Source organism: Cynocephalus volans, chromosome 12 (assembly GCF_027409185.1).
Source record: "Cynocephalus volans isolate mCynVol1 chromosome 12, mCynVol1.pri, whole genome shotgun sequence".
Taxonomy (NCBI): Eukaryota; Metazoa; Chordata; class Mammalia; order Dermoptera; family Cynocephalidae; genus Cynocephalus; species Cynocephalus volans.
Window position 1 is genome coordinate 19415102 of NC_084471.1, and position 13400 is coordinate 19428501.

Below are 13400 nucleotides of genomic sequence, written 5' to 3' on the forward strand. Positions count from 1 at the left end.
ACCACCTTGGTTAACCTTATTCCTAAGTATTTTATTTTTTGGTGGCTATTGTAAATGGGCTAGCTTTTCTTGATTTCTTTTTCTGCATGTTCACTGCTTGAGTATAGAAATGCTACTGATTTTTGTGTGTTGATTTTGTATCCTGCAACTTTGCTGAAATCATTTATCAACTCTAAGAGTTTTTTTGTAGAGGCTTTAGGCTGTTCAGTATATAGAATCATATCATCCACAAACAGGGACAGTTTGACTTCATCTTTTCCAATCTGGATGCCCTTTATTTCCACCTCTTTTCTGATTGCTCTGGCTAATACTTCCAACACTATGTTTCATAGGAGTGCTGAGAGTGGGCATCCTTGTTTAGTTCCTGTTCCTGTTCTTGGCAGTGGGCTTATCATATATGGCTTTAATTGTGTTGAGATACTTTCCATCTATACCTTACTTGTAGAGAGTCTTTATCATGAACGAATGTTGAATTTTGTCAAATGCTTTTTCAGCGTCTATAGAAATAATCATATAGTTTTTGTCTTTGCTTTTATTGATGTGGTGTATCACATTTATTGATTTGTATATGTTGAACCAACTTTGCATTCCTGGGATGAATCCCACTTGATCATGGTGTATAATTTTGTGTATGTGTTGCTGTATTCTGTTAGCTAGTATTTTATTGAGGACTTTTGTGTCTATATTCATCAAGGATATTGGCCTGTAGTTTTCTATTTTTGATGTATCTTTATCTGGTTTTGGAATCAGGGTGATGTTTGCCTCATAGAATGAATTGGGAGAATGGCCTCTGTTTCAGTCTTTTGGAATAGCTTGTAGAGAATTGGTGTCAATTCCTCTTTGAATGTTTGGTAGAATTGTGCTGTGAACCTTCCAGTCTTGGGCTTTCCTTTGTTGGGAGCCTCCTGAAAACAGCTTCAATCTCTTTTATTGTTGTTGGTCTGTTCAGATTTTCTAAATCTTCTTGGTTCAGTTTTGGTAGTTTGTGTGTGTCCAGAAATTTATCCATTTCTCCAGATTTTCAAATTTGTTGGCATACAGTTGTTTTTAGTAGTCTCTAATGATTCCATGTATTTCTGAGGTGTCAGTTGTAATACCACCTTTTTCATTTCTAATTTTTGTTATTTGGGTCTTCTCTCTTTTTTTCTTAGTTAGCCTTGCTAAAGGTTCATTGATTTTGTTTATCTTTTCAAAAAACGACTTTTTGTTTCATTGATCTTTTGTATTGTTTTTCGGGTTTCTATTTCATTTAGTTCTGCTCTGATCTTAATTATTTCTTTCCATCTAGAACCACTTTTGCTGTATCCCGCAGGTTTTGGTTTGATGTGTCATTATTCTCATTAGTTTCAAGAAATTTTTTGATTTCCTGTTTAATTTCTTCTTGGACCCATATGTCATTAAGTAGAATGCTGTTTAATTTCCATGTGTTTTTTTAGTTTCCAGAGTTTCATTTGTTATTGATTTCTAATTTTAATCCATTGTGATCTGAAAAAATACAGGGAATAATTCCAAATTTTTTGAATTTGTTGAGACTTGATTTGTGACCTAACATGTGGTCTATCCTGGAGAATGTTCCATGTGCTGATGAGAAGAATGAATATTCTGAGGTTGTTGGATGGAATGTTCTGTAGATATCTGCCAAGTCCAATTGGTCTAAAGTGTTATTTATATCTTGTGTTTCTCTACTGATTTTTTGCCTAGATGATCTGTCCAATGATGAGAGTGGGCTGTTCAGGTCCCCTGCTATTATGATGTTGGTGTCTATCTCATTCTTTAGATCTAATAGTGTTTGCTTTATAAATCTGGCTGCTCAAACATTGGGTGCGTATATATTTATGATTGTTATGTCTTCTTGATGGATAGATCCTTTTACCATTATAAAGTGGCCTTCTTTATCTCTTTTTATTGTTTTTGGTTTAAGGTCTATTTTATCTGATATAAGAATAGCTACTCCAGCTCGTTTTTCATTTCCATTTTCATGATATATCTTTTTCCATCCGTTCACTCTTAGTCTATGTGTGTCTTTACAGGTGAGGTAAGTCTCTTGAAGGCAGCATATTGTTGGGTCCATCTTTTTAATCCCGTCAGTCAGTCTGTATCTTTTGAGTGGGGAATTTAATCCTTTTACTTTTAGAGTTATTATTGAAAGGTGTTGATTTACTCCTAGCATTTTATTGATTTTTGTTTAGATGTCTTAAGTATCTTTTGTTCCTTTCTTTCTGATTTTGTTTGTCTTCTGTGTTTATTGGTTTTTGGGGTGATAGATAAACTATATTTTCTATATTTTTTAGCCTTTTGGTTTTACTGATGGGTTTTGTTCTTTCTTGAGTATTCATGGCAGTGATGGTTGTTTTTCAGGTACCAAACCCAGTACTCCCTTGAGAATTTCTTGTAAGGCTGGTCGTGTGGTAGCGAACTCCCACAGTTTCTGTTTGTTTGAGAAATATACTATTTGCCCTTCATTTTGGAAGGATATCCTTGCTGGGTAAAGTATTCTTGGCTGGCAATTTTTGTCTTTTAGTATTTTGAATATATCATCCCATTCTTTTCTGGCTTTTAGGGTTTCTGATGAAAAGTCTGATGTTAGTCTGATTGGGGCTCCCTTATAGGTGACTTGCCACTTCTCTCTTGCGGCTTTTAAGATTCTCTCTTTCTCTTTGAGTTTTGCCAGTTTGACTATAGCATGTCTTGGAGCAGACCTTTTTGGGTTGAATACGTTTAGGAATCTTTGGGCCTCATGAATCTGAAGATCTGTGACTTTCCCTATACCTGGGAAGTTTTATGCTATTATTTCATTGAATATGTTTTCAATGCCGTTTCCTTTTTCCTCCGCCTCTGGAATACCCATGATTCAGATATTTGAACGCTTAGGGTTTCTGTTTTCTCTCTTAGATTTTCTTCAATTTTTAAATTTTTTTTTTTCTTTTTTCTGGTCTGCCTGTGTTAATTCAAACAGCCTGTCTTCAAGGTCAGAAATTCTGTCTTCTGCTTGTTCTAGCCTGCTGGTTAGACTCTCTGTTGTGTTTTTTATTTTGTTCAATGAATCCTTCAGCTCCACAAGCTCTGATACATTCTTTTTCAGGGCATTTATTTCCTTGTACATTTCTTCTTTCAGGTCCTGTATACTTTTTCTCATTTCACTGTGTTGTCTGAGTTTTCTTGTATCTCATTTAGTTTCCTTAGAATTGCCGCTTGAAATTTCTTGTCAGTCATATCTAGGACTTCCTGTTCTAGAGGATCTAGAGCTTGAGATTTATTATTTTCCTTTGGTGGTGATGTACTTTCTTGATTTTTTATATTTCTGGTATCTTTCCTTTGGTGTTTAGTCATTGTGGCAGAGGGTATTACGGTCCACTCATTCCACCCTGATGTCTGTCCTGAATCCTGAAGGGACTGCCTATTCTGGGCAGTGGGGACTAGCCTGGACTGAGGGTCCCACAGCATCTGCCTATTCTGGCACAGCTGGCTCAGGGCTTGTGAACCTGGTGGCTCTCAGGCCTCTCTGGGTGGCAGGGACTGGCCTGGGCTGGGGTACCTGAGGCCCCCAGCCCAGGATAATTTTAATACAGCATATGTAGCTTATGTTCTTTTCAAAGACAGTGGTAGAGAACTTGGTTAGGCTTTCAAGTCTGAAAAAGTCTATAGTATTTAGTGGTTGTATGCACTTGGGCCCATCACTTAACCTCTCCAGGCTTCAGTTTCTTCTTCTGTAAGATGGAAATAATAAATACCTACTTCCAGTGCTGTTGTAAAGACTAACAACAACACATCTAAAAATAGCTCAGTACAACCCTCAACACATGGTAGAAATTCAGTCAAGGTACCCATAATTATTATTATTAACACTGAATTGTGTTTTGTGGATTGGGTAATATACAGGTGGAAGAAATTAAAAAGATGAAAATTGGTGATCCACTTGACAGATCTACTGATCACGGCCCCCAAAATCATAAGGCCCATCTGGAAAAGCTGCTGCAATACTGTGAAGCTGGAGTGAAAGAGGGGGCCACGTTGGTGTATGGGGGAAGACAAGTCCAAAGGCCAGGTAAGATCACTTCCATAAGAGATTTATGGGGCACCTGCTTTCTTAAGTTGGAATGGATGGAATCAGTTTTCATTGCAGCACCATCTTACCTCGAAAGTAAATAGTGGCATAATATGGTCAGAAGATTTAATTTCTAGATCCTGCTTATGTCACCTTGGACAACACAATTTTTCTAAGCCTCGGTTGATGAGATGAAATATGCACACCCTGTTTTAAAGTCTGTGAAAATCAAATAAAACAGACGTGATAGGCCCTTAGCTGTGCAGTAAACAAGTGTAATGGATAACTGTGTTATCAGGCACTGGTGACCTTGATTCTTGGCATTGTGAGATTCAATCCTAGCCAGCACGGCCTGGGAAGGACTCATTCCTGAAGGAGGACTTGTTACTGAAATATGTGAATGGCTCAATGTTATGATACTTAAAAGGAGAGATAGACAATCATCTACAAAAATTCATTTTCCACTGTTGTAGGTAGATTTTACATTAACACCTTACTCTGAACATGGGCAATTATAAGAAAAAAATTTAACATTTATCCTGTATTTCCTATAGGAACTGAATTTCTGGGTAAGTGAGTAGCCGATAAAGGAGACTCTTTTACAGAAGAATCCCTGCTAATGTAGAAAAAAAATAGAATAGATAAAAAAATCATTATTTTGCATGCCCTAATTGATGAAAAAGTTGATTTAGGCAATGATTGCCAATGGAGGCTGAAGTTTTGGGGTGAAAAGTTGATGGGGACCTGGTATTTGCAAGGTACCAAAGTATCCTGCCCAAGATTGCTTGCCAGCCATGAGGGGAAAAACACAACTTTACAATGGAGGGGTCAGGTTGTCACCACCTAAACCCACTGGTCAGTCTGAGCATCAGTGAAGGGGAACAACTGGATACTGTGTGTCTCCTGAAATAAAATGTGTAACACACAGTACCACCTGTAGGGCCAGCCCGTGGCTCCCTCGGGAGAGTGCGCTGCTGATAACACCAAGGCCACGGGTTCCGATCCCATATACGGATGGCCGGTTCACTCACTGGCTGAGCGTGGTGCTGACACAGTACCACCTGCAAAGTGTTCTTGCCAAAAAAGCCTAACCTGAATCTAATCACATCTTTAGGTCACACTTTCCACTTTTAAGAAATACAGTACCAAATGTGTACAGAGTTTTGGCTTTACAAGCCAAAAAGAATTATAGAGATAGATGGCGGTAAAGGTTGTACAACATTATGAATGTATTTAATAACATTAAACTGTACACTTAAAAATGATTAAGACGGTAAATTTTATGTTATACACATTTTATCACTAGAAGAAAACTGAGAGAAAAAAAAACAAATATTACCCAAAGGAAGCAATGACAAATCTAAAATATAAGATGTTCTGTAGGACAAATGACCTTGTCTCTTTATCAAGTCGATGACATGAAAAAATAAGGGGAGGACAAAAGAAGGAACTTTTCTACATTAAAAGATGACACTAAAGAAATCTAACAACTAAAAATAATGTGTAGAACTTATTTGAATCCTCAATCAAACAAATCAACTGTAAAAAAGATATTTTCCAGACAAAGAGAGAAACTGAAATATAAAGTATGAATAAAGATGAGTGTTTATTTTGTTAGGTGTGATACTATATTGTGGTTATATAAGAAAATGTCGGGCCGAGCCCGTGGCGCACTCCGGAGAGTACGGCGCTGGGAGGGCAGCGATGCTCCCACCGCGGGTTCGGATCCTATATAGGAATGGCCGGTGCACTCACTGGCTGAGTGCTGGTCATGAAAAAGACCAAAAAAAAAAAAAAAAGAAAATGTCTGTATTTTTTAAAGATTTGTACTGAAATACTGAGGAGTGTAAATTATATCTGGATTTTGCTTTAAAATATTACAGCAAGGAAAACATTAATCAAATGCAGCAAAATATGAATATTTATGTTACTTATTTACATAATGTAAATAAGTATTTACATAATTTATTCATGTTATTTTCTCTACATTTACATATGGTTGAAATTTTCATAAAAAGGCATTAAAAAATAAAAATCTAGGAATGTCAACACCACATACAGAAATGAAACCCTTCTTGTTTTTACTGAGTCAGCAGGAAAGAAAAACATTGCAACGTAATTAAATGAGAGAACTATTAATTGGAAATGACAACCTACAATTGATGTATTTTTCTTCTTTTTTCCAAACAGGCTTTTTTATGGAACCAACTGTGTTCACAGATGTGGAGGACCATATGTACCTTGCAAAAGAGGAATCCTTTGGGCCTATTATGGTCATTTCTAAATTCCAAAATGGGTATGTTTTGCAGGCACAGTTTAACTTAGGTTTTGACTAGATAAGGTTTTTTTTACCCTCTGCCATTGTGCTATGTATAGAGCATGAAATTGATGAATGTGTAATTCTCTACCATCTGAATAATTAACTTAATTAAATAATTAGAGGAGTATGCTTTTGTTAACCATCGTAGATCATAATATATTTTTGCTTCACAGCTTAAATGAATGGCTGACATGAGATTTTAGCTGACTAAGTTTTAGTTTTTATACATTCGACATTTGAAATGTCTGTGGAACAAGGTAAATAACTGAGAAATAACAGAACTAGTTCTCACATTTACATTCCTAGGGAAGACAGCATCTGTGACGTCTTATTTTCCCAAACAAAGAGTGCTTCTATCAAAGGGATTATGCCCTCAAAAGCCTGCTACTCAACTTTTTATAGAAATGTCCATGATCACAATATAATCAACTGTAAATGATAATCTGGTTTGCTATGTACTACATGAAACTTTCCAAAGTGTTCAGCATATCAAAGAGGACCATATGGTAACTGAGCTCATAGAACCATATTTAAAATGATGGAGTCTCATGATATACTGAAGAATGGCTTTAGGTTTACTTCAACCAATGAGAAGCTGAAAAAAACAGGTCACACAAAAAGGTGAGATCCACTATGACAGGCACACTGGAACTGGACTCAGCTGAGAGAAGAGCAGGTTCATGTCTCCACTTACTTGGGCGTGTACACATACTAAGTCAAATGGCAGGGAACTTACCAGATCTATTTGATTGAATAAGCATATGTAATTGAATTCACTTTCATTTGATGATGTGACACCATGGTATAAAGAAGTATAAAAGACATTATCCGTCCCCTTGGGGATTTTCCATCCTCCCATTTATAGAAGGTGAACCATAAATACATGATGAGTTAAATCAGCACTGCATCATTGTTTCTACCAAAATACTGACTTACATGAGCTCCCTGATTATAGCTGAATTTTCTTGAGCATTTACTGTGTTCTGGGCACTAATAGCTCATTTTCATCCTCATGACAATTGGACAGGTATTATTATTCCCATTTTTCATAGGGATAAATTAAGGCATGGGGAGACGAAGGCATCTGCCCAGGGGGCCCAGGCAGTCTGGCTGCAGAGCCTCTCACTGAACCTCCATGCTCTGCCACCTCTGCGGTGGCACTGGTGGAATCTGAAAAGGCTTCAGAGAGGCACTGAAGGAAACTTGGACTGTGTGTGCAAAATGTGGAGATGGAAGGAAATAGGGGGGATACTCTAAGAATATATCTTGAAGTGTGACTCAAGGGGGAGGGGAAGAAAGAGGGAGATCACTGAAGATTGAAAAGGTGACTGCAGATCAGATTTTCAAAGGTGTTGCATGAAATATAAGAAACATATAATACTAGGTTGTAATATTTCACTGGGACTTTCGGTGTAAGCCTGGAATGTTTCATTTATAAAGATGTAAGCAGGTAGCAGTAATGTTTTCCTGTTTCTAGCAGGGGGGAAAGTTCTAGAACCTAAAAGAGAGTGTCTTGCTTTACATTTAACGAAGTTTTATGTCTTCCTAAAAACATCTTGCAGGGATATCGATGGAGTGTTGCAGCGAGCAAATAATACAGAGTATGGTTTGGCCTCAGGGGTTTTTACAAGAGACATAAACAAAGCTATGTATGTGAGTGAAAAACTAGAAGCAGGAACTGTTTTTATTAACACATACAACAAGACGGATGTGGCAGCCCCGTTTGGCGGAGTTAAGCAATCTGGCTTTGGAAAAGATTTAGGTACGGCTCTAACTCTCTCCTGCACCTTCCCTTTGTTGCCACCTCACAGAATAATCTGCTCTGCATTTCATGCAACACTCGCATATTGTTTTGAAGGACGTTTCCTATGTGGCAGTTAGATCTGCATTTACAAGGGTACTAATTTTTAAAAAATGCTAAACATTTTTATTGAACATAACATACATACAGAAAAGTACACAAATTATGTGGAAAAGTGTTTCTTTTTAAAAGAAAATTCGTGTTGAAAGGGAAAAGAAACTGACAATATATTTTAGCTAAAATATGTTTGGTTTTTTAATCTGACATTCAGCATGAACTTGGTTTAGCTTTCATGGGACTAAACAGAACCAAGAAAGGAAAATTGGTGGAGGGCAATAACCAGCTAGCTCTAAGAATAAAACCTGTCTCTGAGCTGCTTGGCGGTTTTTCAGAGTCAACAATGCAACTGGCAGCAGTTGTTGGGAGTCTAGGAATTCAGATTTAGTTTGTAAAAAGCCCCAAATGCAATTCACTGTGGGCAGTGGCACTAACAACTTCCAAGCCATAGCTTACTTTGAATACTAAATACATGTCAGGCCCTATTTTAACTACTTTACCTGTATGAGCATAAGCAATCCTCACAATAGCCCTGGGAGATAGGTACTATTATTATCTTACTGTACAGACCAGTTAAATGGGACTCAAAGAGGTTGGGTGAGTTGCCCAAAGTCAAATGGCCAGGCACTGGCAGAGAGAACTCAAAGCCAGGCCTTTTGGCTTTGCAGCCCGTCTCCTACACCCTACAGTCAGTCTGGCATGTTGTTTCAAAAACTCAAATGTGAGTGATTTACTGAAATTACAGTTTGCTAATGTAAGTTTGGTTCATTTAGGGTATTTTTTACATTTTCTCTTTCCTGATGACTTTTAGCAATGTATTTGCAGCAATAAAAGTAGTGCTGATTTTAAATTTCATTAGGTTGAAAGTTAAGGCTTTTTTTCTTCTCGTCTTCAATCTAGCTTTCATCCCGCAATCCGAAACACAGTGGGAGACTTTCTTAGGGAATGTGTTATTGTAAAGTGACGCAACTGTGTTTCACTTATCTTTTGATACAGTATAATCACTGGCTTTGTGTCTGTTTTACTGTAAAAGACTAGAGTTTGCTAATAGTTTCTTCCTCCCCAAAGTTTAAAACCCCTTAGCTCATGGTTCTCAGCCTTAGCTGCACATTGGATTAGAATCACATGGGAGTTTCAAAAAAATATAGAGACACTGATATAATTGGTTGGGGGTGTGACCTGAGATCAGGTGTTTGAAAAGCTCCCTGGGTGATTCTAATTTTGGGACAAGATTGACAGCTGTTGTTTTAGCTCAGTTTCCAGAATCATATACTCATGAGTTTGACCATGATATTCACTGCCCTTTAATTCATTGCCCTGTGGAGATCAATGATTGCAGTAGCTCAAAGTAGAAACCATTGAAGACCCACCTGTTTTTCACCTAGACATGCTCTTCCTGTGTTTCTAACATACAATATAAGCTGCAATTTCTTTATCATTAAAATAAGATCAAACCAATAGCCAAGAGTTGGAACCAGCCCAAATGTCCATCATCAAATGAGTGGATACGGAAAATGTGGTACATCTATACAATGGAATACTACTCAGCTATAAAAACAAATGAAATACTGCCATTTGCAACAATATGGATGGACCTTGAGAGAATTATATTAAGTGAAACAAGTCAGGCACAGAAAGAGAAATACCACATGTTCTCACTTATTGGTGGGAGCTAAAAATTAATATATAAATTCACACACACACACACACACACACACAAAACCGGGGGGGGAGAAGAAGATATAACAACCACAATTACTTGAAGTTGATACGACAAGCAAACAGAAAGGACATTGTTGGGGGGGAGGGGGGAGGGATAAGGGAGGGAGGTTTTGGTGATAGGGAGCAATAATCAGCCACAATGTATATCGACAAAATAAAATTTAAAAAATAATAATAATAAAAAAAAAATAAGATCAAACCAAACGATCTCAAACTTTCTTTCCTGTGCTCAATTCTACTTCATTTAATATAATGTGAAGGACAGTGTTCTGGTCACTTTTGTTCAGCTTAAATGAACAAAGGATAAAGATGGGGTTTGTCATCAAGTACGGAAGTAAAGGAGGAAGATTTTGGTTGGAAGCTAACCAGCCAACACTCTCTGATCCTTAGAAGGCCTGGTAGCTGGGTTTAGACCCTTACTACTCAAAGTGTGGTCCACCAACCACTGGCATCAGCATCAGGGTCTACACCAGACTTAACTGAATCAGAATCTGCAGTTTAACAAAGTCCTTGAATGATTCATGTGAACTTTAAAGTGTGAGAAACACTGGCTCAGGCCACATTCCATTTAGTGACTTACACACCTACACCGATGCCCAAAAGTCTGATGACATTACATCCACCTCTGAACATGGTCTGCTTCTCTCTTCTCTAGGTGAGGAAGCTCTAAATGAATACCTCAAAACCAAGACGGTGACGCTGGAATATTAGGGCAATGCCATCATCAGGAAACCTCGGCAGACAGCACCACTTCTCCGCTCGACACACTTAAGCAGCCTGGGTATGCTGAGGAAGAGGAAGCCACGAACCAAAAAATACCTACATGGACCACGAAGAGGTCAGGCCACGTGTCTAAGCATTTACACACGTGCCTGAGTATTTTCTTACACACCTTTTATACATTAAAGTGATGTACAATTGTTGGGTTTTGACTATGTTGTATATCACAGAGATTTCTAAAATACTAAGCTGCTTTTTCACTACCAAGACTAATCTCTTCATAGTTGTCCATCTTGAAAATGTCAATATCACGCAGTTGTAATACACAGGTGCATTTTCTGGAACCTTTGTGTAATATGTATAGGTTTTAACCTCTGAACCACATATATGAACTTATTAAAAAGATTTTCTATAATTTTGCTTTCGAGGAACAGCAGTATCCTATGAGGAACGTGAAGGTACTTTTCATATCTGAAAATAAGATACTTCTTTGCGCCTTTGATACTCTATTTTTTTAACTCACCGTAATGGGTGATCAGCCCACAAACATTTCTTGAGTACCTACTAGGTAAATAGCTTTTAGAGTGAATTTTACAGTACGATAGAGCAGAAAGTAAATAGTCTTTGAAGGCTGATCTCGGCTCATATCATATTGTCCTACAATCTATGTGACTTTGGGAACATTATGCAATTTCTCTGAGCCTCAGCTTCCTTGTGTGTAAAACAGGGATAGTAATGTCTTCCTCAGGATGCTTATGATGAGGATTCAGTGCAATAATATAAATTGAGCACTGACCATGAGCAAGGCGACACATTGTGCTTCGCTCATGGTCAATACTCAAATAAATTTAACTGTTTTCCTCCATCACTATTTAAAAAATATATTGAGATAGGTAAATTAACTAGGTGAATTAATTTCCCACAACCCTTTTCAGTAATCATCAATTCCTAGACTACTTTTCTCATCCATTGTTCTGATGTGGTTCCTCATACAGCAGCACCAAAAACTGCCTAGTCATGAACACTGGCAATGGTACGAGGAAAAGGGATGCTCTTCTTTCGGCAGCTTATTTGTCCTTAAAAGTACATCTTACTTTCCAATCTTCTATTTACTGGTTGTGCTGCTCACTGGCTGTGTGATCTGGGGCAAGTTAGTTAATTAATACGTCAGAGTCTAGTTTGGTATCTGTAAAATGGGGATAAAATCCCTATTTCAGGCATTGCAAGGATTCAATGAGACAATATACACAATATGCTTATAACAAGGTGTTTGGATCATAGTGCTCAAGAAATGGGAACTATTGCAACCCACGCAGTATTCACATCACTTCCGTGTCAGACAGAAGTGGTTAGGTGGGTAAATTATCACCGTCCACATGTGACTAGAAGAAGGTGAGTTCACAGAAGTCTCTGGAAGATGGCCAGAACAATGAACTTCTCTATTAATGCTCCTTTTAAAGTAAAATATCAGCAAACATCTCCTATTTCTTTGGCTTTGAAGAAACCCTTAGTGGGTACTTGTTAGAGACTCGGCAGCACATGAGGGGAATTTAGGAATCAATAGGCAATAAACAACAATGAAAGACTCAGAGGCTGAAAACATTTTCAAAGGGAATCATCAACAGAGCAAATTTTGCTTGTAAGCTTTTTTTATAATGCTATAGCTCATTTATCTTCAGAGCTTGGCAAAGTTGAAATTCTAAGCTGGAATAAATATTCACTGGGCCCAAAATGACAGTTGATAATTGAATAAAATGATAAAGGCCTTATTGTAAGTAACCACTTTTAAATGAAGTGTTTTAATTGATTTCATGTGTTTTAGGATATCACTTTATCAAATTATTTTAATGATAAACACAATGGCAGACAAAAAAAACTTTTTCTGGACTAATTTTATTTTACCCTCTAATATTAATCTCAGTAGCAGCGTTTTTAATCTTTGGGTGGCAAACCTCTCTGAGAAAGAAAAGCTATGTACCCCTTCTTTCCCATGGCTACCCCCAAATTCATGAGCGCACACACAATTCTACTGCCTTCAAGAGACTCACAGATTTTCCAAAGGTCGTGGTTGGGCCCCAGATTAAGAACTCCTATTTTCATAGCAAGTTCTATAAAGTTCTTACCAGCTTGAGTTTTTATATCTGACTGCTGATCAGAATCAAAGGCTCCGTGGAATTCATAAAATTACCAAGTGAATTTGAATTGGAACATAACGATCCATAGCTTGTAAGGTGGCTTAATTAACACTAATTAAATTATCACTGTTCCTTCAGATCACTAATTATTTTGCTCAGCTAAAGGATAAAGCTGTGGTCTGATTATCACCTGAATTAGGAGGTGTGGACACTTGCGGCAGTTCTCCCTCCAATTCCCTATCCACGTGTCTTTGCTAAACCAGTCCCCTTTGCTCCAGCACCCTTCCTGGTCTTTCCTACCCCCAGCTGGGCTAAGTGTTTCTCCTCTATGCGTCCACCTCTCTTGAACATAGCACTTCTCTCTTGGTACTGAAATTATTTGTCTTCCTAACTAGATATGAACACTGCTCCCCTCACCCCCAGGGTTGGCATTCTGTCAACAATAATACAACAGCTATCATTTATGAAGGGCCTCCTGTGTGCTAGACACTATGCTGAGCACTTTTGAAATGTTCTTATTTAATCCTCACGACATCTAAAAGAAGGAAGAAATTAAAGGTACTCTTCTTACTACCTCCACCATGACCAAGCCACCATCTC

The 13400-nt window shown here is 37.7% G+C and overlaps 1 protein-coding gene across 3 annotated transcripts in view; it reads left to right on the top strand.

The window, feature by feature from the left end:
* ALDH1L2 (aldehyde dehydrogenase 1 family member L2) overlaps positions 1-11207 on the top strand; it is a 60024-nt gene extending 48817 nt beyond the window's left edge. For 2 of the 3 annotated variants that reach the window (XM_063075094.1, XM_063075097.1), the window contains 4 exons: positions 3880-4045; positions 6236-6341; positions 7928-8127; positions 10601-11207. In XM_063075094.1, coding sequence (XP_062931164.1) covers positions 3880-4045; positions 6236-6341; positions 7928-8127; positions 10601-10656 — 528 coding nt within the window. In that variant the 3' untranslated portion in view covers positions 10657-11207. The remainder of the gene's footprint in view (positions 1-3879; positions 4046-6235; positions 6342-7927; positions 8128-10600) is intronic. The other variant, XM_063075095.1, reaches the window with a different exon arrangement.
* Positions 11208-13400: the final 2193 nt, after the last annotated feature.